At 39.9% G+C, this 22,910-nt stretch overlaps 2 protein-coding genes across 4 annotated transcripts in view; both read right to left on the bottom strand.

Moving 5' to 3' along the window:
* Positions 1-209: 209 nt before the first annotated feature.
* ddc (dopa decarboxylase) lies at positions 210-15,655 on the bottom strand. Its single transcript, XM_061080557.1, has 14 exons — positions 15,549-15,655; positions 14,397-14,604; positions 12,916-13,029; positions 12,679-12,798; positions 9,817-9,951; positions 8,902-9,045; positions 8,294-8,360; positions 7,867-7,961; positions 6,399-6,466; positions 5,658-5,734; positions 4,367-4,386; positions 4,143-4,241; positions 1,366-1,467; positions 210-711 (listed from the first exon to the last, which is right to left on the bottom strand). The coding sequence occupies exons 2-14, from the start codon at positions 14,595-14,597 to the stop codon at positions 508-510; spliced, it is 1,446 nt and encodes a 481-aa protein (XP_060936540.1). The 5' UTR covers positions 14,598-14,604; positions 15,549-15,655; the 3' UTR covers positions 210-507.
* A 2,051-nt stretch (positions 15,656-17,706) lies between these two features.
* The window catches only part of grb10b (growth factor receptor-bound protein 10b), a 65,126-nt gene continuing 59,922 nt past the window's right edge, over positions 17,707-22,910 (bottom strand). For all 3 annotated transcript variants that reach the window (XM_061080553.1, XM_061080554.1, XM_061080556.1), the window contains one exon: positions 17,707-22,545. In XM_061080553.1, the coding sequence (XP_060936536.1) occupies positions 22,399-22,545 (147 nt within the window). In that variant the 3' untranslated portion in view covers positions 17,707-22,398. The remainder of the gene's footprint in view (positions 22,546-22,910) is intronic.

The raw sequence follows: 22,910 nt of genomic DNA, 5'->3' as shown, positions 1-22,910 counted from the left end.
ACTTGAACTATACCACTTTACACAAAGAAGACATTTCTTCACAAGCAGCCACAGAGAAGCAGACACATATGAACTCCAGTCACACACACACACAATGTGCAAAACATTCATTGCAAAACTCAAAAGCTTCACCTGGACTTCACCCCATATACCAGACTTCATAAACAGAAGACACAGAAGCGGCATAGACAGTAAGGGGGGGGGGGGTTGCATTACAATGAGGACAATGACATAAACAGTGACAGATTAAAGCTGAGTTGCAGATAGAACATGTCATGTTCTGAACCTGCAGCAGTGCCTGTTATGCACATTTATCAAAAAAGATAAATCTGCTAAATAATTATCACTGCTTGGCTGCTGACACAAACACATGTAAGGGCTAAGTGAGCTGTTTCGATCCCTTTGTGACATTTTACATCCACAACCTGAAACCTGAAATTTTCATCCTAACTTTGGTCCTGCAATCGGGTCTCAGATTATACAGCCCCCCCTCCCCCTGCCTTTTGGTCAATGGCTGGACTCCTCCTGCAGGAGCTCAAAGGTCAGTTGCGTGATGTGCCGCCACGCTTGTTGGACGTGACGGGACTCTGTGGTCCGTGCACAGATGGCGAAGCGCAGGACAAAGCGTCCAGCGAGCTGACAAGGCACCAGGTGGATCTCTCTGCTCTTTGAGATCTTTTTCAGCAGGTTCTGGGTCAGCTCATTGGAGCCCTGAGAGGAGAGAGAGAGAGAGGACGAGATCAAAGCCAAGTGTTTCGGATTTTTGTCATGTCTAGTAGGGTAACTTGGTTAAAAAGTTAGATAATAAGTGACACTCATCTAATGTGTCACGCTGCATTCAACTTCAATTGTTTGTTGGGTGGGTAATTCATAAATTATTTATATACTTGTCTTGAAAACTATAACGGCAGAGTGAGACTACATTCATAAATATCAGTCATGGAATCATGTCAGATTTGTTTAACCAAGATCCATAAAGTATTCTCTACAAAACTATTGCAATGGTAAAGAAAATAAAAACAAAAATCGTTGATCCGTCCCCTGGTCCACACTTCTGCATCCTTCCACCAATTTGTGTGTTAATCTGACCAGTAGATTTATCTGTCTGACTAAAGCTGCTTTCAGACATGCACTGAACTAATATTTCATTATTTATTCTGTCTAAAAATGGATGGCAGATATGATTTTGATAAATTTCTACAGAGGAAATTGAATGTTACATCTCAGATCTACCTGTACAGTACATGTCCACTGTGATCTATCTACAACAGGTATACAGAGGGTTTAACTGGGTGAGACAATATGGATGAGACAGATTTATCAGCGTCAGTCCCAACAGTAGTTCTCTGTGTTGTATGCTGTTACCTTAAGCCTGAAGCAGACCAGTCCCATGATGACCTCAGCACAGATCTCAAACCTCTTGTCGGCTCGTACCAAACTCTCAAACTCTTTGGCCAGGTCCACTTGCTGCAAACAAAAGACAGATTATAATTTGTCTTTACCCAATGCACGGTTTTAGATATGTAACAGTGTATACCACAGAAGGTCATGCAACTCCACTTGTTCTGCATTGTGAGGTCTTTAGTTTTATTTCTCCATATTCATTCAGAAGTGTAGAAGCATAGATACAATGCAAGAGAGCAAACTGTGAAAAACATTTTTATCAAACTTGTTGCCTGCAAGTAGCTGCACCAAAGGCTGTAATTTTCATCATCTCCACTCGATGGCAGTGCTGCAACATTACACGGTGCAGCACTGTCAGACATGCAGATTTGACCCCTTCAGTAAGCACCTTTCTACTAAAACCCAGTTACCCTTTACTATGGAATTATACATTCTACAACTGTATCCTCATTGATCACAAAAAGCCTTTGATTACAAGGGTTGAAGGATGAAGGACTTTGAGTGGCCATCGAGAGCAGAACAGCGCTATAGAAATAAAGACTATTTAAAAACCATTTACTGCCTCAGAGGCTCAGGTCAAGTTAGTTAAATATCAAGACTCATTAACCATGAAGTGCTCTGGAAAAAATCATCGCCCTCCTGTACAATAATGTTAAAACTGCTCCTATCATTATTTCCCCCCTCATGTCTCAGAGACGTGTGGGGGAACTGGAAGTGCATCACTGCATCTAATCCCAATTACGGACCAACTTCCTGCCAGTTCCCCTCAAATGTAGTTAAACATTGTCTTAAATGAAAGAAAACTGTTCAACAAATAGCTTGATTCCCAGCCAGTCATTCCCAACCATCCAGATGTGATACTATTGTTTTACCACTACCTCAGTGCTCAGTCAATAGGAAGGACTTGTATTTTACACATAGACATTAAGATTAGTCATTTAAAATGCTTTTTATTAATGGGGATACATTATCAGTGTTGCGAAAGAACAAAAGAGCAGAATTTAAATAATTTTTTTCCGTAATTGGTAAAACAGGAAACTTTCTACGTCACACACGCTGTGTTTCCATTTAAACAACTCTAACTCTGAGATTTAGCAACAAAATGCCAGAAACAGACGGCTCTATCTAATCTAGAAGACGGATGTGGTGTGTCATGGGTTATGGCTGCAGGGATCAATGCTGCCTCTGCTGCCGCTTCATTTCGAATGGAGAGTAAACACAAAACAGGCTCATTTGATTGACAGTGCAGACTGGAGGGAGGAAGAGGAAGATGAGGGGGAGAGACAGGCAAGCAGGGGTGAAGCGACGGGGAAGAAAGGGCAATGGGGGAAAAGGGGATGGGTACGGGTGGCAGAAGAGAAGAAAATGTCAGGATAAAACGGAGATACAGGCCAGACACTTATGACTGACAGGATGTGCTGATGAGGAGAGAGACGAGGAAGGAGGCCGCTGAGGGGACTTTAGTGGGAAGGAGGATTAGGAGGGGTGAGATGACGGGGGAAGGGAGGGAGGAAGGAGATGGCATTTACTCTGACGGCATAAGTAATTGTAAGATGGCTTTTTTTTTTCTAGGGGTTGATTGGGTTCAAATGAACAGGCGAGGGAGTGAAGCCTGAATATGCACTAGCCATTTACTGTATAACAAAGCACAAGTAAGTCAGGGTTACCACACTGATATTGCTAATACCACATTTGCTACAATTGATTTAAAAAAACATTTGTAATGATCCTTTAGCACTTTGCTAGCTTCCTTATACTATTAGCACAAAATTAAACAGCAACTACTTATCCATTTAACTTTGTTTTCTAAGGCTTCATGATAAACACAGTATACAAAAAAAACCTCACTCCATATCATTTAGCACCAGTTGAATAAATTCTGCGTTAATAGTCATGAACCAGTACCTTTGTTAACTTGTGCTTGTTGGTGTTAGATCTGGAGCACTCAAAGTCACATAACAGATAATAAGATGACAAATAAATATAAAACTTAATTTAACCTAATTTAGTACTTGCAGGTCTGTCAATATGTAAATGAGCCCCGCCCCTATCCCCACCCATACATCAGCTTCCAACCTGCAGCTCTGAGTTCCCTCATCAAATACACAAACTGTGTATTTTTCTCGCTACTTCACACTACGCGATGACAAGTCAAATTAAAGCGGAATAAACAATCAATCTGCAACCCAAATTAAAAGCCATGTTTCAGAATGTTTTATGTATCACTCTCATCACATAGGTATTGGATAGCAGGAGCCTTTAGCTTGACTACATTATCAAACACCTAATAATGTTTTGAACCTTGGACCATATAGTGATCTACTTTAGCTAACTAGCCAGTAAACTGCAAATAATCAACTACAACTATGATTTATTATCTGTTATCAGATGTATGATATGTAAAATGTAAAACAATATGGAAAGCGTCACTGTTCCTTGTCCTATGATATTCTACCCTGCAGTCCCAAGGGGGAATACTCAGCCATGTTTTGCTCATGATACGTCTTGTGTCACATGAAAAAAGAAAAGCCCATTATGACTTTATTAACAAGGATAAAAACTGGAGGGGTCTTAGATTGAATTCAGATAATATACTGAAGAATTGACTGTTATTAGGGAAAGTGATTTGTACATGAAAATGTTGGATCATGACAGTATGGACGAAAACAAAAATGATCTTAAAAACGTGACAGTGTTATAACCTTGTGTGAATGTCGGCTGATTCAGTTAATGCCTACCTTGCGTATGTGAGCCTGAAGACCTTTGAGCCCATACATCCGGAAGACAAACCACAACTTAAGCGAGCGAAATCTTCTTCCCAGTGGAATCTGCCAATGCTGCAGGACAGATGAGGGTGAGAAGACCATATTGGTTATAGCTAACAAGTCTGCATATGAACTAATGTTGATAGAGTTATTTGATTTATGTTAAATGCCCAATAATAACTAATAATGAATCTTACCCTATAATCTGTGACTAGGCCTGCCAAAAGGAGAAAGAGACAATCAGACAATAATGCATGTTACATCTTAAAAGTCATATCAATATATATACATTATTGTGATAAAATAACTTTTTACATTATTTTAGGTCAGAGTGCCTTCTCTTCTACGACTTTCAGCGCCAGAGCTCTGACACTGAACACTAAGTAGCTTTGGAAATGTATTTTGTGAGGCAGTTCTCTTTTGTCCAGGTGTTGCAGTCATTGTGCCCACATCCTTTATCTCACTCATCACTGCCCACACAAACACACACACACACACACACACACACACAGAGACACACATAGACACACATAAACTAACACCGTTAGCTGCGAGTAGCTCATCTCTACAGAATGGAGACCCGTGTTAGCGGGTGCTAATAACCACTAATTAGATTGAAGAGTCCAGATTGTATGGGAGAGGGCTTTTGTAAGGTGCCTCAGTGTGGTGGGAGCTTCTCTCTGTCTGCTCGTGTGTCTGTTCGACAAATTACAGTGCAGCTCTGAGCCCATCTGCAGGAGAGGAGCGTGTGCACCTGTGCACACAGTACTAACACAAACGCAGACACACACATACATACACAAACAGACTCTGAATCATGTTAAGAGTTATAGTTCTTCAAGTCTTATCAGTCTAAAGATATTTTTGGGGTGAAGTAGGGGTTTGTAGTCTTACCAAATCACTCACACACACACACACACACACACACACACACACACACACACACACACACACACACACACACACACACACACACACACACAAGAGAGGGTGACTAATAGTGTGTACTAATTATATTAAATTACGTCACAAATACTGTAAATCAGCTTAACCTCTGTAAGGATAGGATTATGAAATCATTAAGATGGCTCACAGAAGCCAACATTCACACACGACCTCAAAACACGAAAGCCAAGTCTTTAACAATCCCTGTAAAAGAAGTGAGCACCAGAGAAAATGTCACAAGTTTCAAGGTCTAAACTTCAGCTTGGTCCTGACAAATAAGTTGTAATGCAGTAAAGCACACTTTTTGCCAACAGATATCTGGATTAGGCTGAACTGCATTTCACTAGTGCAATGCTTCAGCTGTTTTTTTGTGTTTTTCTTGAATCAGACAAAAGTGCATCATGGCTAAAATTAGTAAACCCAGGGCCTCACAATGTGAACAGAAAACAAAGTCCCACATTGTTGCTCTCAAGTAATTCAGTCGAGTTCATAAAAGCTGATCTGTGATTGTTTATTCAAACAATGTCGGAGAAGTGACTCTACCTGACTCCTGGTTTTCATGTTTCAGGTACAGTGGGTCCACCTTGAAGGCTCCAATAATGTCTGCTCTCTTCTTCACCCTTTTCACAGGTGTAAAATAAATACCACATATGTGCACTTGTCAAACATGATTTTGGTCAGTAGGGTCATACAATATGTTTAGTTTACATTGCTTGAGCGTGTTAGATTTAACACGTTTGTCATGATATATTATATTATTATTATGTTTCATTCGACCTGATATTATAGCATATTACATCACATTTATAACGCAAACCAAAAAATGAAGATATCTCAGTGTTATGTCAGTAGTGAGAGACTGAGCTAGAGGTGATGACAAAAGCTTTTAAGAACCTCTTCCCTGCGCCACATGTCAGTGTTTGTGATTCCTCTGTTTCCACCTTGTGCGGAGCATGTGTGGTTTTGTCTGCTGCTGACAGACGGGGCAGATGGAAGGCGTACTTCTATTTTCACTGTGCAAACGAGTGAGGGGTGAATAGATATCAGTTCTGTGCTGACAACTGCCCACTCTGAGGTAAATCGGAACACCTTGGGCAAATATACTCATATGACTGAGATGCTAGGTGCTAAAAATAGCATGACTGGCTCTTTTGTTCAACAGGTCATTGACTGTATTCACAGCAAGGAAATACTCTAGTTAATTACGCTCTAATTAGTATTTCTAGATGTGCTGGAGTTGTAAAAGGTGTAACTTTCATATTTAAGGTGTGTCAAACAACTCACCACATCGTAGAGCAGTCAAAGTTGACTAAAAGCCATTTGTGTGGGTTGAAGTTGAACGAGTCTGCAAACTGTAAAAGATAAAAACTGTCAGATGACAAGTGATTAAGAGTTGCTATCAATAATCTCTGGGGTCTGCTGGATTACTTTTTTAAAGGTGTAATAAAGTACCCAGAATAAATTGATCGTGGTCTTAAAAAAATTCTGCAAGTAAACCTGCTATAAAACATATTAATTTGCCATTACTGACACAAGCGTTTCATCAACAGCTTTATCTAGACTGAAGCAGCCACAATTTATTTGAAATGCAAAAGAGGAGCGCTGAGCTGAACAGCGTGCTGAAATAACCCTTTCCTGGCAGGGCTGATTCAAAGAAAGACAAACCCCACCTAATCTGTTCCCATCTTTTTGTTGGCTATCTTTTGTAATTTCCTTTTCTCCTACCTCCACAAATGCAATAACACAGCATACAGAGAGAGAGACAACGTGAAACAGACTCCTGGCTGACAGTTGCCATGCTGACTGATTCAAAGAGCGCTGCTTGCCTGCTCGTCCATCAGTCATATCCTAGCAACCAGCCCTCGAGCCAGGGCTGCGCTCTCATCCAAAAAGCCTTCTTCATGTCTCCATCAAGGATGGTCATGTCAAAGTTATGTACTTTAACTACAGTGCAGAATATGAATTCCACTAAATATTACTGCATACAGCTTAAATAAGTTTGTGAACTTAACTTCCTTAAAGAGGGCCCCGTATTCTTATTTTCTTACTGCATAAGAAATACAAGTAAATGTAAAAATGGAAGGTAATTGAAAGAAAAGCTTTAACTGTAAATTTCCAGGGGCAAATGTTATAGCCACGTCTGCAAGAGAAGAGATGAAACAACAGTTGGTTCCGTTTTGTCTGTCTCCCCACCAACATCGTATGAATTTGTGTGTCTAATAAACAGTGATATCTAAAGGTCTAACGCTGCCTCAGGAAATGACTTTGTCCTTATCTCTGCGCCTCTGCACAGCTTGGGGAGCAGCAGCTGCCTCGGCAGCCTCAAACGGCAGAGAGATGCTCCCGCCTCTCTCTCGTCGATTGTCTGGCCTATTACTCACTCTTGCATGCTTCCTCCTTGACATTAACATTACGCCACTTTCGAACAGAAAACAAAGCTGCTGGATATAATCAGTATGCGGTTAGTGTTTTCTGTCATAGATGTTATGGGAGATATTTTACATCCTATTGAACAGAATTAGGTACCCTTGTTATTAAGCAGCAAGTGTGTCTATGCAAGCGGATGCTCACTTGAAGTTTCAAACCACACTTAACACGTCCATCACATATTGGGATGTTCAAAGTTAAACTCTTGACATGACATTTTTCTCATGAAAAGTCTCAGAGCAGCTCGATCATTGACATTTTGTCAACTTTACAAAAACACGATTACTAGCAGTAAATACATAAATGTTTCAATATTTTCACACACCTCAATGCCGTTCAACAAAGGCCTAAACTCAGGGCAGATAAATGCACTCCCAGCATAGGCTGCATCGATGTGCATCCACAGATTTTCCTCATTACCTGGAAGAAAGAGAGAGATTATCTTTAAGTGAACAGCGTCTGTCAGATTACAGTGAAACCTGTAGTTTCTGGATTTTATTGAGCTGGATATGATTGAGGATTATTTAAGTTAAAAAAATATGATTAAAATAAAAAATTCAGAGAGAGAGAGAGAAAGAGAGAGAGAGAGAGAGAGAGGGGAGAGAGGGAGAGAGAGAGAGAGAGAGAGAGAGAGAGAGAGAGAGAGAGAGAGAGAGAGAGAGAGAGAGAGAGAGAGAGAGAGAGAGAGAGAGAGAGAGTCGCCTCCCTGTAAAACAAAGTATTTTCAAGTGTGTGCTGCTGTGATGACTCACATATGGGCCCCAGCTCCGTGATGTGATCAAAAGCACACGATGGAGTGGTGCCGAGAGTCGCACAAAACTGAAACACACACACACACGTTCAAATCATTCAAGTGTTTATTACCTGTGCTGTTTTCACGGTCTCAACAGTGACAGATTCAATTGTGCAGGAGACTTTAATGAAGCACCATCATTGCAGCTCCTGAGACAAAGACTGAAATAAAAGTCTTATCTGAACATTCAGCGGATCACATGCAGCCAGGTTGGACACAGAGCTGATTCAAAGCTGCTGGACCACCGCAGCCTCCTGAACATTACACCCTGATAGTGATCTGTGGGTCCAGCTGAGACAGGGATTATTGTCCTTAACCAGATAGACGTAGATTAGGTTCAACAGAAACACAGTTATCCTTCAGCAGAGGCCTCGGGGTGTGCAAAGCAGAGCTGGAGCTGTCAACTCAGTGGGTGGTTGCGCAATTGGTGTCGAGCACATCCAATGACAGACGTGTGTAATTTAATTTACTGTGAAGAATAGTACGATTTAATGTTGGAGCTGTGTCTATCAGCTGTGTGTGTCCGCTGTGTGATAGCTGCGTAGATGGATAAATATTTGTATTTACATAGAAAGGGATGAGTCCAGCTGCTTTGTCCTCCTCCACCAGCTTCTTCAGCATATCCCCTTTGACGGCGTAGCTGTCGTCTGTAGGAACATTCCTCATCATCACTCCTCCAATCAGAGCCGCACGCTCCACCGAGGAGTGAGCCTGAGGAGCAGAGGGATGCAACATTTGTGGGTGGTGAGAAAGATTTACATGTCTAAAATAAATATACGAACAAAAATATAAGAATACATAAATATATTAAAAACAATATGTGTTCACTCTAAACATCATAAATCTTTGAGTGTGTTTATTTGAATGTTTAAATATTTCATGTAATGTTAGAAGAAGAGTCCAAATAATTTTATGCTAATTGTAGATTTCAGCATGTAGCAATTTACAGATTGTACGTTTTTAGCATCCAAGATAAACATCAATACTTTAGTACATGTATTTGTGACGTGTACACACCAGTGGAGCAGTGTTCTTGAGTATAAAGAACTAACTGGTCTCCATGTAAAGGTCTATGTGGCCCTCAGGCAGCTGCTATAACCCAATCACCAAGTCAGCCTGGTATTAAACCTGTTCAGACACCGAGCGAGCGACTGCCTGACTGACCCTTTGTCTCTGTCACTGAAATCCTCCTGCACTATACAGAGGTAACCTTTTATGATCTAAGTTCACGTGGACTGTTCTCCAATGAGACCAGTTACAGAATTCCGAGTGCACAGTTACAGTTGTATTTTCATTTGATTTGCAGCACTGGACAAATACTTTAAGCAATGTTACAAACATTGAGATCCACTCATATCTGAAACCGTAATGATTTAAACTGTTGTGTAAAGTCAGGACTTTGGGTAAGATACATGGAAATAGAGTTTTAGTTCAGCCATGAACCAAACTGGAGTAAGACTGTGAATATGTTGTTCTTATTACCTGCTCCGAGGTGTACGCCACCAGTTTGGAGAAGATTTCCGCCTCAGTTTTTTCAGGATCTGTTGCCTGAACCCGTCGGATTGCTTTACAACGAGCGGCGAGCAGCGACACCAGGGTTGCCTCACTGGCTGTGCTCTGTTGGAGGATCATGAGAAACTTGCTCAGTCTCAGCAACCACACATGACAATGTGATGGATACAATTCAATATGATCTTCTAAAGAACCTGATGGAGACATTATTACTGAGGATCAAAGGGCCTATCTTCCCTAAATTTAATTTTGAAACTTATTAATTTAGGCGAGGTTCATATTGATGTTTCTTAAAGAGCTTCTATGGTTTTGGAGCTGACAGAAGTAGATAACAATGTCCGTTGAGTGGTGGATTATTCAGAAGATTGTTGATGTTTCAGTAAAGGAAGGCACACAAACATCTCTAGGTATAATCAAACATTATGGCAGCTAGTGGCCACTTAAGTGGGAAAAGCAAACAATTAATTTATCATCACCATGATTATTGGGTATCCCGGCTACTATAAACAGAATAAGGTGTCAACATCAAATCTATATTAAGTACCTGATTACAGGAGGTGTTAACATGCAAACACAGCCAAAATTAGCATATTTCTACTGTATGATCTTCAATGACCCAGTGTAAACATGAAAGGAAAATAATCTATTAACTTTTCTATTTCTGTTTTCCATAATGTATTTATAGCATTTACTGTGTGTGCCCCTTTTCATGCACACATAGAATTATCCCCAACAAACATAGACAGGTCTTGTTCATCCCTAACACGAAGATGAGATGTGTCTTGTCTCCCTTCAAGTGATTACAAGATTTGATGTTGCTGTGTTGCTGTTGATCCTATTACATCATAAATGAAAATCATCGAAGGAGTAATGGCTGCGTATATATGTAATTCCATTGCATAATCATAATTTACATCCTATGGAGGTGACTGATCTTCTCTATAAAAGCTGCAGGTTATGTCTCTAATCTCTGGTTGCTAAAGTTAATACATAATCAAAATAGATGACTTATTTTCTGACTTTCAGACAAAGACTTTCAGACAGAGGCAAAAAAACAACACCCACGTGTAGGGTAGCAACACACTGCTAATTTTATTCTGAATTTATTTATGTATTTTACATCCACAGATGTAGGTTGTGTTTTTATGGGAAGGGGGTTATGTGTTTTGGTTCTTTTCTTGTTATGTATTATGCTGTAATTGTTGTCTCGTTGTGGGCACACTGAGGCAAATTCCAAACAACTGAGCGTGTTGAATCTTGAATATGACAGGACTTTAATGTTTGAGTACATTTGCATTTGTGAAATCTAAGCAGGCTATGATCACTAATTCAAATAAATAATAATAAAATAATTAATAGTTGGTGCTGTTGGATTTTCAGTGTTGATTTGACACCTCCACATTTTCATTAGAGGAGCAAATGACTTCATGTGGAAACAGTGTGATGAGTCATCATCCAGGCAGCCTGATCCGGAGAACATCGTTTGAGGCCACATTACCACAAGTCAATGAAATGTTCAAATCATTCAGTCGATGAGCACAAATTGCCAACAACACCAGCATCCTAATATAAGCTTTGTCATTTGTGTCAAAACAAATTTGAAGCGGAATAAGATTAAGCCCAACCTTTTGAGAGGTAAGGGATCCACAAAATGGATTAATCAGCCGACCTACCCATCAGACCACAGTGATTATCAGGATCGCTGAGGAATTGGAAAGTGTAGGAACATAAAATCAAAACGACCTCAGGCTTCCAGACGTACCCGAGTGCACGTCCTGTCCTATAGACATCAGCCTCAGAGCTTTTCATCCATCCTCCCACCCACCAGTAACAGGTCCTTCCTTTTCAAATGTAACTAAGCTCATACTTTAGTATAATATCATCTAAAGAAATAGCACAACTGACATTTGTTTAGATTTTTACTATAGCAAACATCATGACACCCAATTATTTTTATATGAAAATGTCCAGAATGGTTTATACACGAAAAAACTGATAAACCAAAAAGAAATCCACTCATCCTGGTGAGACGAAGATGGAATTTCAGTCAAAAAGAAGTGCAGAATTGTATCACACCATTTTATATTCTCACTGATACTTGAATCTGTTAATTTTGTCATTTATTGTAATCACAGACAAAGAGTCTTCTCCCTTCACCAAAGTCTCATGACTCACACGGCAGTAGAAAAAGGGAAATCTGAGGTCACCATGGGGTCTTTTTGAAAGCATCCCACTTCCCCTTTGTGTCGCTATAAGGTTTATAATAATAGGCTGGCAATGTGCTGTCACAACACTCATTAGCCCCAGCTGCAGTGAAAAGAGCCATATTTGTTGCCATAGTGAGCTGGTAAAGCTGCACTTAAAAAAGGAGAGTGGCAAGACCGAAACAAAAACACTTTGAACCAGATGAGCACACGCACACACACACAATAGAGGAGATATGAGTGATCTGTCATCAGAGTGCACACTCAGGCTCCACTAGTCCCACACACACAGACACACACATATATATAAATACTGTTGCCATCGGTGGAACACTAGGTGATGTCTTAGCCTTTTGCCACACAAAACAATCCCAGCACCATCAACGTCATCTGTCTGCCTGTAGATGACATATTAAAAGGCAATTTCCTGCCAATGTGCAGCCGGTGTGAAGCAGGAACAGAAAGAAACAACAAATCAATAGTACACAAATTGCCGATGAATACGGTTTCCACTGAGTTGTGAGTGCGTATGAACACCTTTCTTCTTCTGCGTGTCAGTGCTGGCGAGTCAGTACATCCGAGAAATTACAGACATGTCAAAGAAAAGTCGCAGTGAGACGACACTCACTTGGATGACGCCTCCTCCGATTCCGTGAGTTCCGGCAAAGAAACACTCAGGCAGATGCAGCATCTTGCCGAGCCAATCTAACATCACTGTTTCCAGCTCTGTGCAGGCCGGACTGGAAGCCTGAATAACACACACACACACACACCCGAAACACACAAACATCTCACATCTCTGTTTGCGTTTGTTATAGAAATGAATTGAGGACGCAGACAGTCTGACACAGAGGAGAAGTGTTACCCAGGAGAATCCAATGCAGCCAATGGCTCCACACAGCATGTCGGCCAACATGGCGGGGAAAGAGGAAGCAGCTGGGAAGTAAGCGAAGAAGTAGGGGCTGTGCCAGTGGGTCACCTGGAGACAGATACAAACACATCATTCGAATGAAACTTTAGATCTCCATTTGGAACAGGTGGACACTGACATTACTATTCACATTAATCTACTTCCTTTCTGGTATCGGAATGGTGGAGCTGGAGTGTTGTTGCCGTGTTGCAGGTCAGGGTGATGCTCACATTTTTTTAAAATAGAGAATAAGAGTTTCTTGAATTCACATGAACATGGCTTGTGGAGTGAGGTGGCGTATATTTTACAATAAACACTGACGGAGCTGAAAGAAACTGATGAATTGAATTTGATTATCATCTCCAGAACAATACATGAACAGTACACGAAGTGTAATATAGACACACGCAGCATCAGATGCTGCTCATTGAGCCACTAAATACTGCACTTTCTGTCACCAGTTTCATAAAACTGTAGGAGAAAATCAGTCCTGAGACAAACATAACATGCCTCCGCTTTAAAGTTATCAGGCTTAAACCAGGGATGCTCTTGCTGAAGACGATAAAGCACCATGTTGCCAAAAATACTTATTCTCCTTGTTCTAATCCTATATTGCTATAATCTTTTTTAAGGCAAAACATAATAGTAGTAGAATAAATGTATATCATGTAGTGCAAGAGAAACTACATCCAGATCACATGGTTTGAATATAAATAAGTTTGCAGCATGAATGTCATATATTTAAAAGGCTGAGTGAAACATAATTTTATATATTTAAAAATGTTGCCTTTAACATCCATACATCAACTTTTAAATACCTCTGCCAAGGAAGTTATACTGTATTATCACAGGCTTCGTTATTTAACAGGACTACAAGAAAACTACGAGACGTATTGCCCCCAAAACTTGGAGAAAAGATTTGGTTAAGGTCAGAGATGATTATATACAATTTTGGTGTAGAGCTTCTTCTTTTTTTTTTTTTACTTTCTTTAGCAATGTCAGATTTCAACATATAAATTGATTTCTCAGACAATAATTCATGGATCTTGATTAAAAAATCTGTCAGGTTAAGTGGACTGACTGATTTAAGATCCTTGATGGAGGTAGAAGTTCTAGTTCAATCCAAGTTACCAGATTAGTTGAGACAAATGGAATGATGAAAACGAGCTGTTGCTGGTTAGCATTGCTGCAAAAGGTAATATTGAGCTGAACATATGGATTCATTCAATATCAGCAAAGGAAGAGACTGCAGCATGTGATTTGTTTGTGTCTCCTTCCAAATTGCTGTGATCATATGACTCAATTGCTGGTTCCCCGACAGAAAGTGCCACGTACGTTCACTCTACGCCGTTATTTTCTAAAATGATCTGAAAGACTACATTGAAAGAAAAGAGAATCTACAACATCGTGTGCGTCAAGAAAACAGCAGAACTCACCCCCGGCATAATGACCCTCTCCACATCTCTCATGATTTCCTCATAAGTCTCCGGCTCCAGTGGAGCCTCACTGGGGATCAAGGACCGAAGATACCCTGGTTCTATGTCTGGGTAGACCGGCCGCTTCTCTATGTTCTCCAGGTAGTCGGCCACATAGTCCACCATCTCCTTTCCTCTGCGACGAAACTCTGTTGCATCCATGGTCCGACTGCGAGAAATATCACACTAACACTTTATTCCTTTGTTGCTATTTCAACCAGTTAGATTAGGGATTACACACACAAACACACACACACACACACACACACACACGTTTAACCCTTGATCTTAGTGGTATGAATGGGATGTTTGTTGCAGAGTTAAGTAGGTTCATGATGTTAAGTGAGGTGAGAGAGTTTTATAATGTATGAAAATGTATAACATAGAGTACAGATATGTTAAAATACCACTTCACCCTTGATGAAAGGTTTTCATGCAAATAAAGTCAATACTTGCACCGAGAATGTATCTTATGAACAGTTGTAGTTACGATTTCCAACGGCTTTTTCAAAACTGTAAAAACACATGGTTACATTTTCAAATATTTTGTCTGGCTGCAAAGTTCGAAGTTTGAGCTCTTTTTTCCATAATCTCGGCATTTGTTTTATTTGGTTTTATTCACAGAGTGATAGAGTAGGCACTTTGAAAAAAATGCTGTATTTATAAAAAAGCTACATGGATCAGATCATCACTTGGTTTCCTTATAAATTATAGGTTGTTTATAGATTGATAAATAAAGCTTGTAAAGCGCGTATGTAAGTTTACTGTGTAACAGGCTGTTCTTATAAACTCATTCCCTCATAAACACAGAGCCAAAGGGCAGTTTCATAAACCTCGAACATAAAACCAGGATAATGAGAAGGCACATAAACTCTTGAACGTTGCCCCTCGCTCTTGCACTCGATCATTCAACAAGTGTTTCACCCTGCATGTTTCTTTCCCTTCTTTAGAGGCAGAGCCCTTATCCTTCTCATGATCTCAAATAGGATTAGACGTGGTGTGTGTGTGTGTGTGTGTGTGTGTGTGTGTGTGAGAGAGAGTGTTAGTGTGTGTGTGTGTGTGTGTGTGTGTGTGTGTGTGTGTGTGTGTGTGTGTGTGTGTCTATTCACTCACAATTTCAGGTGAGAGCTTCAGCTGTTTGGATGCTGGATCCTCTTCTGTTCCTCTGGCGTCGGCAAACAGACGGACAAACAGGCAGGCACGTGCAGTTTGTTTGTTTGTGTGTGTGTGCGTGTGTGTGTAAGCAGGACAGGAGGCATATGCTCCTTTTTATCTTGCCACTAACCACCCCCACCCACCCAGGCCCCGTGAGGCTAGCCAATGGGAGCAGGGCTGCTATCCGACTGCAAGAAGGACACATTCATTTTCTGAAGCTGTGATTACAGTGCCACACACTTGGATATATGCGAATATGTGTATGCTTATGTACACAGATATCATGTATCAAGCTGTGTTTTCACAGATTAGAAAGATGATGAGTGGGGATGAAAAAGTAAGGCCACCTTTTTGGAAATTTCTGCATTTAATGTACAAAAAAAAAACATAAATTTGAACAAATAACAAAAATCATTGTATTGTCTATATATTGAATTGATAATTTATAAATAGATAGAAAGATGTACTTTATTGATCCCAAATTGGGAAATCATTATGTCACAGCAGCATGTCCAGGGCGTGTCACACCGAGCGAAGAACAAAAGACTAAATACAAGAAGTGACAAACCATGAATAAGAGACAGGCGTGCAAAACTGCAGTTGTTGTTGCAAAAGTAAAGGTAGGAAAAAGGCTACAATTTAATATGAATATAAGACGTGCAATCAAATATCAATCGACAGTCAATGTAGACACCTGTCGTCCTGCTATGATGACTGGAAGGTACAATGCAGAATCATCTTTGAGGTGAAAAGGTCGTAGTTGCAGTTAAAGACTTGTGACAGGAGCTGTTGTTTTGCATCTGTACCTTGTCTCAACCTTTTTCAGTATAAATCCCTTGCTCTCCTGTTTTCTTAGTTAAATGCTATGCCATTTACATATCTTAGTCGGTTATACTGTAGAGTCACCATCATCAATGTGTAATGAATGTTGTTCATTGCTGTTTTCTTGCTCCCAGTCTTTTTAAAATCTATATAAAAAAGGTTGTTGAATTGTCTGCCGATGCCAAGTTCACTCTGAGCTACTAACCCCCCAGAAGTGTTACTTTTGAGATGTCAGCTCCCACCATTTACCCACTTTTGTGTTTGCTGAATTATATGTGGATGCCACCCACAATGGGGTAGCGCTGCGGTGCCTGTGATTGTACTTTGGCACTTGCAAATAATCGATAGCTGTGAAGTGTTAATTTATGCCAGATAGGCTGGTGACCTGTCAATGTTGTGTGGAATTGGTATGACCTTTAAGATCACAAGTATTACACTGTGCAAAGAAGTGCCAGTTTGATGCAGGTGTCTTTGCTAATTTCAGAAAAACACAGTAAATGCACTTAAATTGATTGAGTGCCAGTGGGTGAGTGACCTGGCCCTTTATGTCAGCTCCCACTCTTTTTAATTGTTTCCTTTTGTTTGCCTTTAATTTTCCCTTTTTGAGAGTGCAGCAAACAGTTTTGTGTAAAAGATTATAAAAAGTTGCTCTGGACTGAAAAGCTTTAAACATGTTAATCTTTTTTTATGCCCACAACAAAACTCAAAGCCTTGAAATCTCACTCTTTTTGCATGACTGATAATCCAAAGGGTGTGACATACAGATGGTGTCAAGGGGTCAGTTCTCAGTGTGGCCAGTCTCCTACTGCAGGGACCTGGTTTCATCTGTATCATCCTTCTCATGTCATATAATTAAGTATTTTAAGGATTTATTGGCAACATGGTTCCATGTTTTCCTAAACTAATTCATTACTTTGACTTAAAATACTTCAATTCACTCTTTTTTTATAAATCCTTGAACTCGTTGTGACATTACTCCATCTAGTGGATGAATTAAGCATTACTCTTTAAGTTGAATTACAGCAGAATGTAATGTACAATAGTAACCTGAGAATTGTGTATTTGGCCCAGGAAAGGACCTGGAATTTACAATGTGTTTTTCAGATCATGGACACACATGGAAACACACAAAACTGATAACCGTTGCCAGGACGAGCAGGGAAAACATAGGTTTGTATTACACTCTCTTCCTTTCTTGTTGGTAGATGTTTCAAAGGTTTCTCTCAATAATGACAAACAAAGGGTTTTTATATCAATGTATTAATGTTTTATTCTAATTACAATAAACAGAATATATCAGTCCCTTATTTGTACAAAAATACCTGAAAAGGTTACAATTATGATTTATAAGCCATTCAACTATTTACAGATTGAAGCAAAGCACATTATGAATACAGGACCTCTCTCTTACAAAAAAGAGATAAGTTACTGTTTTCTTTTTGCATTCCCTGAAATACGTAATAGTTTATATTTCAATATGTATACATATAGAAATATTTGTATATATGTGTAAACACACATATATAAACATTATATATATATATATATACACATATATACATATATATTTACTTTACTCATTTGTACAGCCATGGTATCTTGCATTGTGACAATGTTATGAAAATGCAAAAGAGCCAAGATGAAAATCAATCAATCCAATTTTGCAGGATTGGGGCCAATTTGCTTTCGATTTTAAAACTCAACTGAAACTGCAGCAGAAAAAACGAGCATCCACTCTCAAGCACCGTCTGAAGCATTGCTTTATCTGTCTTTTGGCCTAAATGTCAGGCCTGGTTGATGCACAGAAAGAGAAGTCACCAGAGGCACCATCTGTGGTTACATGTCACCTGGCTACCAAAACCGCTGGTTCTTTTATTGACACAATCTAAATGTGGACTTGATCATCTCCATAAAACACAGCCTAATATGATTAAATGGACCAGATTAGGCTGAACCGATGCATGAAAAATAAGCGTGTGTTTTTTAAATTGAAAACTGAGGCTTAATAGCTAAATCAGCTCAGGTAGTCAGGCAGGTAGTTTAGGCTTTTTTTTTTTATATCTTAAATGAACAGTTTAAACAATAATATTTAAAAAACACTGTTAAACTAAATGTGCTATTTTTTTAAGCACGGGATCTACTCGATTTTGCTGCAAGGATATTTTCAAGTAATCACAACTAGCAGATGGGTGGTGCACATAATGGAGAAAAGATAACAACTCGCAGCTCAATGAAACTACAATATTCACGAGTCATCATCATCCTGTACATAGACATCCTCGAGACCTGATGGACCAGTAGTTTTTAACATGCTCTTAATCAACCCTGAGCAACCCAGTTACATTCATCTCTGTTAAGTGTAAAACATGTGGAAGTCCAAATCACCTGATTCATTAGTCCATGTATCCACTATTTGAGTTTAATTTCTGCCTTTTGCATTGAGAGCAACTAAGATCCAGCAACTATCTTCTTTGCGAAACACTGACTCCACCGTACAACACGTGACCAGTCCCTCCCCCAACCTCAGCTACCATTCACATTGGTCAGAGAAAATAAGCAATATTGGGAATTTAAGAAGGAGAGCAAAGTGGGTGGAGTGAATCTGAATCTGAGGGGACTGTAGATTAATACTAACATCAACATTTCAGTGAGAACCTATTCGGCAATCCAATCCAGATTACAACGAATCATCAACATCTCAGACATGAGAAAGAATCCCTACACAATACACATTCATGCAAAAGATCAAAACTACCTGCTAATTTAAGTTTCTTCACTCTGAGATAAACGACGTGACCCAGCTGACCATGTTGCTCTGATGTGGTTTGGTTAGTTCCCTGTTCATTGCAGTTATAAGGGTATAAATTAACACAGAGGAAATTGTGACAATGCCTTATTATATATATTTTGTTGTGTATTTTTTTCAATTATAACTTATAGTATTTTAAGATGCTTTAACTTGAATTTAAGGGACTTTTTTCTACATCTAAATCTCTACAATTCTGTCCTCAGTAAAAGGCATTTCAACAGTGAATTATGAGCATGTTGAAGTTTACTTGACCCAGTTTCCCATAACATCTGTTGTTTTGTTACTTTAATTCATATCTATGGTCACCTAAAGTCAGGGATGGGAAGAAAATGTGAGGCTTTTTTAATATAAACTGGTTGGAATTCTTAAAAGAAGATATATTTTATATATTGGGGTGAAAGAAAAGAAACATAAAAAGGGTATGAAAAAATATCTTAGTCATTATTAATGCTTTGGGAAGCTCAAGTAATTTTGTTATCAATTTCACAACATTCGGGCTGTCATATATTGGAATGACAATGTTAATACTATGGATGCAAGTGTTCTTTTAAAAAAAAACATCACTTCATAACAAGTGTTGATGATGACAAAAAAAATCTGAATAATCAAAACTTAAAAAAAAATAGTCCATAGTTGCTAAGTCATTACAGTAATAAAAATAATAAAATAATAATAAATCACACTGGTCAATCATTTCATGGTAACAAAAGAAAACAGTACAGAACAGTGCTGAGAAAAAAGAAATCTAAAATTTTCAAGTAATCACATCCAGATAAATAAATACATTTTGCTGCAACAATACTTTAAAAATGATTGAGTCATTGCATCTTAGATGGTGACCACGCAAAGTGTCGATATAGTGCGGCTATTCTGCATCTCAGATGGTCGGTCACCTGAAAAAAACCTGCAGGTAAATAAAAGATGGCTGCTTTCAAGGGAGTGACGAGAAATTTCAGGCGAAGAAACGGAAAAACAAGACATTTTAGGAAGAGGGATTCTGAACCCAATTCACCAGGAGAGACGCACGTGACCACGATTAGTTTAAACAGCTTCCCCGAGTTTTGAGACGGCAGAGATCTTTGCTGAAATCCGTATTCTGAAACTAACTAAGAGTTGTCTACCCTCTGCCCTCAGTCTGATGCTCTCTTTACTGTCTTACTGTCACAGCATGCACTGCGAGTCAGTAAACTCAAATGTAGAGACATGGGTTAATAGGTCCTGTGAGAGTTTTGCACTCTGAAGCCTAAATGTTCCAGCTTTACACTAGAGAAATGTGGGTTTCCTGTCTTTATTCCAGATTGTGGTCTTTCAGCTTGAGACCAGGGCATCAAGGAGCAATACACCTGACATTCTATTGGTTTGGGAATTTTGACAGACATGTTGGACAAAGAAGTCTAAAAACCGGAGTGCAGATTGTTCACGTACGCACAGAAACGGCAGAGGAGCTAAAGCTGGAGAGCAGGAAATCGGAGCGCAAGCCCTGGGCTTTGAGTGAAAGCGTTACAACATCTGAATAAGAAATCAACAAGTCCTGCTCTCAAACTGAATAAAGAAACAAGACATAATGCATTGAGACTGGGTGAAACGGGGAGAGAGGAAACGTGAAGGTGCCTGAGAGGCAGCGATCATTCCGTTTTCATAATTCTGATATGTGACTAACTTCTCTCTCTTCAGATGGTTTCACTCAAACAGGTGGTGTGCAGTAGGCAGTGGGTGTGTGTGTGTGATACAGTTTGTTCACAGGCAGGTAAAGGCCGCATCGTGCGACGTGCAATGCACAGAGTCAACTGTCAGTGTGGAGTCAGAGCCACCGAAAACCATGATGGACACCTTCTCTCTGACTCCCGGCAGGTAGGAGGTGATCATGCTGCATCGTGTGTGTTCGCCGTATCTCCAGGCTGAAGTAGTTAAGTTTGGCAAAGAACAACGGAAGATTGTGTTTCCTTTCATTTGCTGACTGTTACGTGTTAAATGCCAGTGATTACTCTTCCCTGTTCTGCAGCGTGGAGAGAATAAACGATGTTCTCCGCTGTCCCACTTTATCTGATGCAACAGGTAGCTTTATGTAGTCCTGTAATTGCTTGTAGGGAGAGACAATGGATACAAACTACCACATATGGCTTGAAAAAACTCATCTTGGATACAGTTGTTTTAATACTCTTAATATTACCCTGAATGACACCATGGTTCGATTTATGCTCTTTTTGTGAGGGTTGCCTGGGACAATAGACGCGTGCAGTAGAATAACAAGTGCAGATTTACCCCATTGTAGCTTATATAGAGAAAAGAGGCTTTACAAATATCCAGACTGCAAAAAAAATTGATATGAAACAATGAATAAAGATGAATTTGATGACAAGACATACGCGTATCAACGAGAAAAGAAACCCTGTGTTTTCAGAGATGAGCAAATTAATTTCTGAGAGGATGAATAATGCAGACTTGTCCACTATAAAAATACTTTGTTCTGATAGTTCCAGATTTTTACGTAGACATTTTTTTCTCCAGGTACTTTGACCTGACAAACTCATCCACGTTTAATTGTGGACCTTGCATTCCTACAACACTAGAGGGCAGCGGCATTGTCTCACAGTTAAGTCCAGGTCATGCACTGTCAAAGGCCACTCCCAGTTCGGTGCGTGCAAAACAATCACCTCTCCATATGCAGTTTATTCTGTGAGGACGTGTGATGAAAAGCTTGCGGTGAGGAAAGTGTTTATTCTCAGGAGAGCAAAGTGGTCCTAACCAAAGCTTGACTTGTCCTGCTGATTGTCCAGTTGAAGGGAAATACAGACTTCGCTTCAAAACATCCAGGGAGGATTTGGGGTCCAAGCTTATTGACGACTGTGGAAAGTGAGACCGTGGATTTTGCAACAGCACTGACACAACTGGCAGTGTTCATTTCCTCTACGCCCTCTCTTCACGGCCGAGGGGCAGCGTGGGCGAGTTTGCACGTCCGACTCCTCAAACATCCATGCAAACTAAAAAGAGTCAGCAGTCTCTGGCGGACTCACGACAATATAAAACAACGACAATGAAACATCAGTCAATTCACCAGCTTCTTATAAAGATAAAAAAACAAAAAGAAACCGCCCGACAGCACGATTCCTTTTGCTTTGCTTGTTCTAGGCAGAGTCAGGTCAAGCGATGGGGGCGGAGTCAGAGGATCTGAAGATGTCATAAGGCCACGACGGTGCACGGGTGTTTGAGTTTACAAGGCAGCACTCCTCTGTTGAGCTGGTAGAACTCCACCAGCTGAATCAGGTCGGTGAATTTGGTGGCGCCATCGTCAAGGCTGAAGAAGCTCTCGCCGTCCTCTTCACACTGGAGGTGGGAGGGAGAGCGAGCAGGGTCACAGCAGGGGGCGACAGGAGAGAAAGGACAAGGTGAGAAAAAGACCACAGCTACGGTTTTGCACGTCTGCACTTTTTTAGTGACAAATATTATTATGATTGCATCAAGCTAGACTTTTTTATTCAAATGTAAACTTAAATGATCTTAATTCTTTGCTTTGTGGGATTCGCACAATGACACAACAAAAATTATTAGCAAAGGTGTTGAGTTAATGATATGCAACCTGTGAGGGAGTAAAACCTGTTTTGATCAACATAACAGTCAAAGTTCTTTTTACAGTCTATTTAAAAAAAAAAAGGATTACCACAAACTGTACAAAACAAAAGTATTTCTGA

Source organism: Limanda limanda, chromosome 11 (genome assembly GCF_963576545.1).
Source record: "Limanda limanda chromosome 11, fLimLim1.1, whole genome shotgun sequence".
Classification (NCBI taxonomy): domain Eukaryota; kingdom Metazoa; phylum Chordata; class Actinopteri; order Pleuronectiformes; family Pleuronectidae; genus Limanda; species Limanda limanda.
This window is presented reverse-complemented; position numbering and strand designations above follow the sequence as displayed.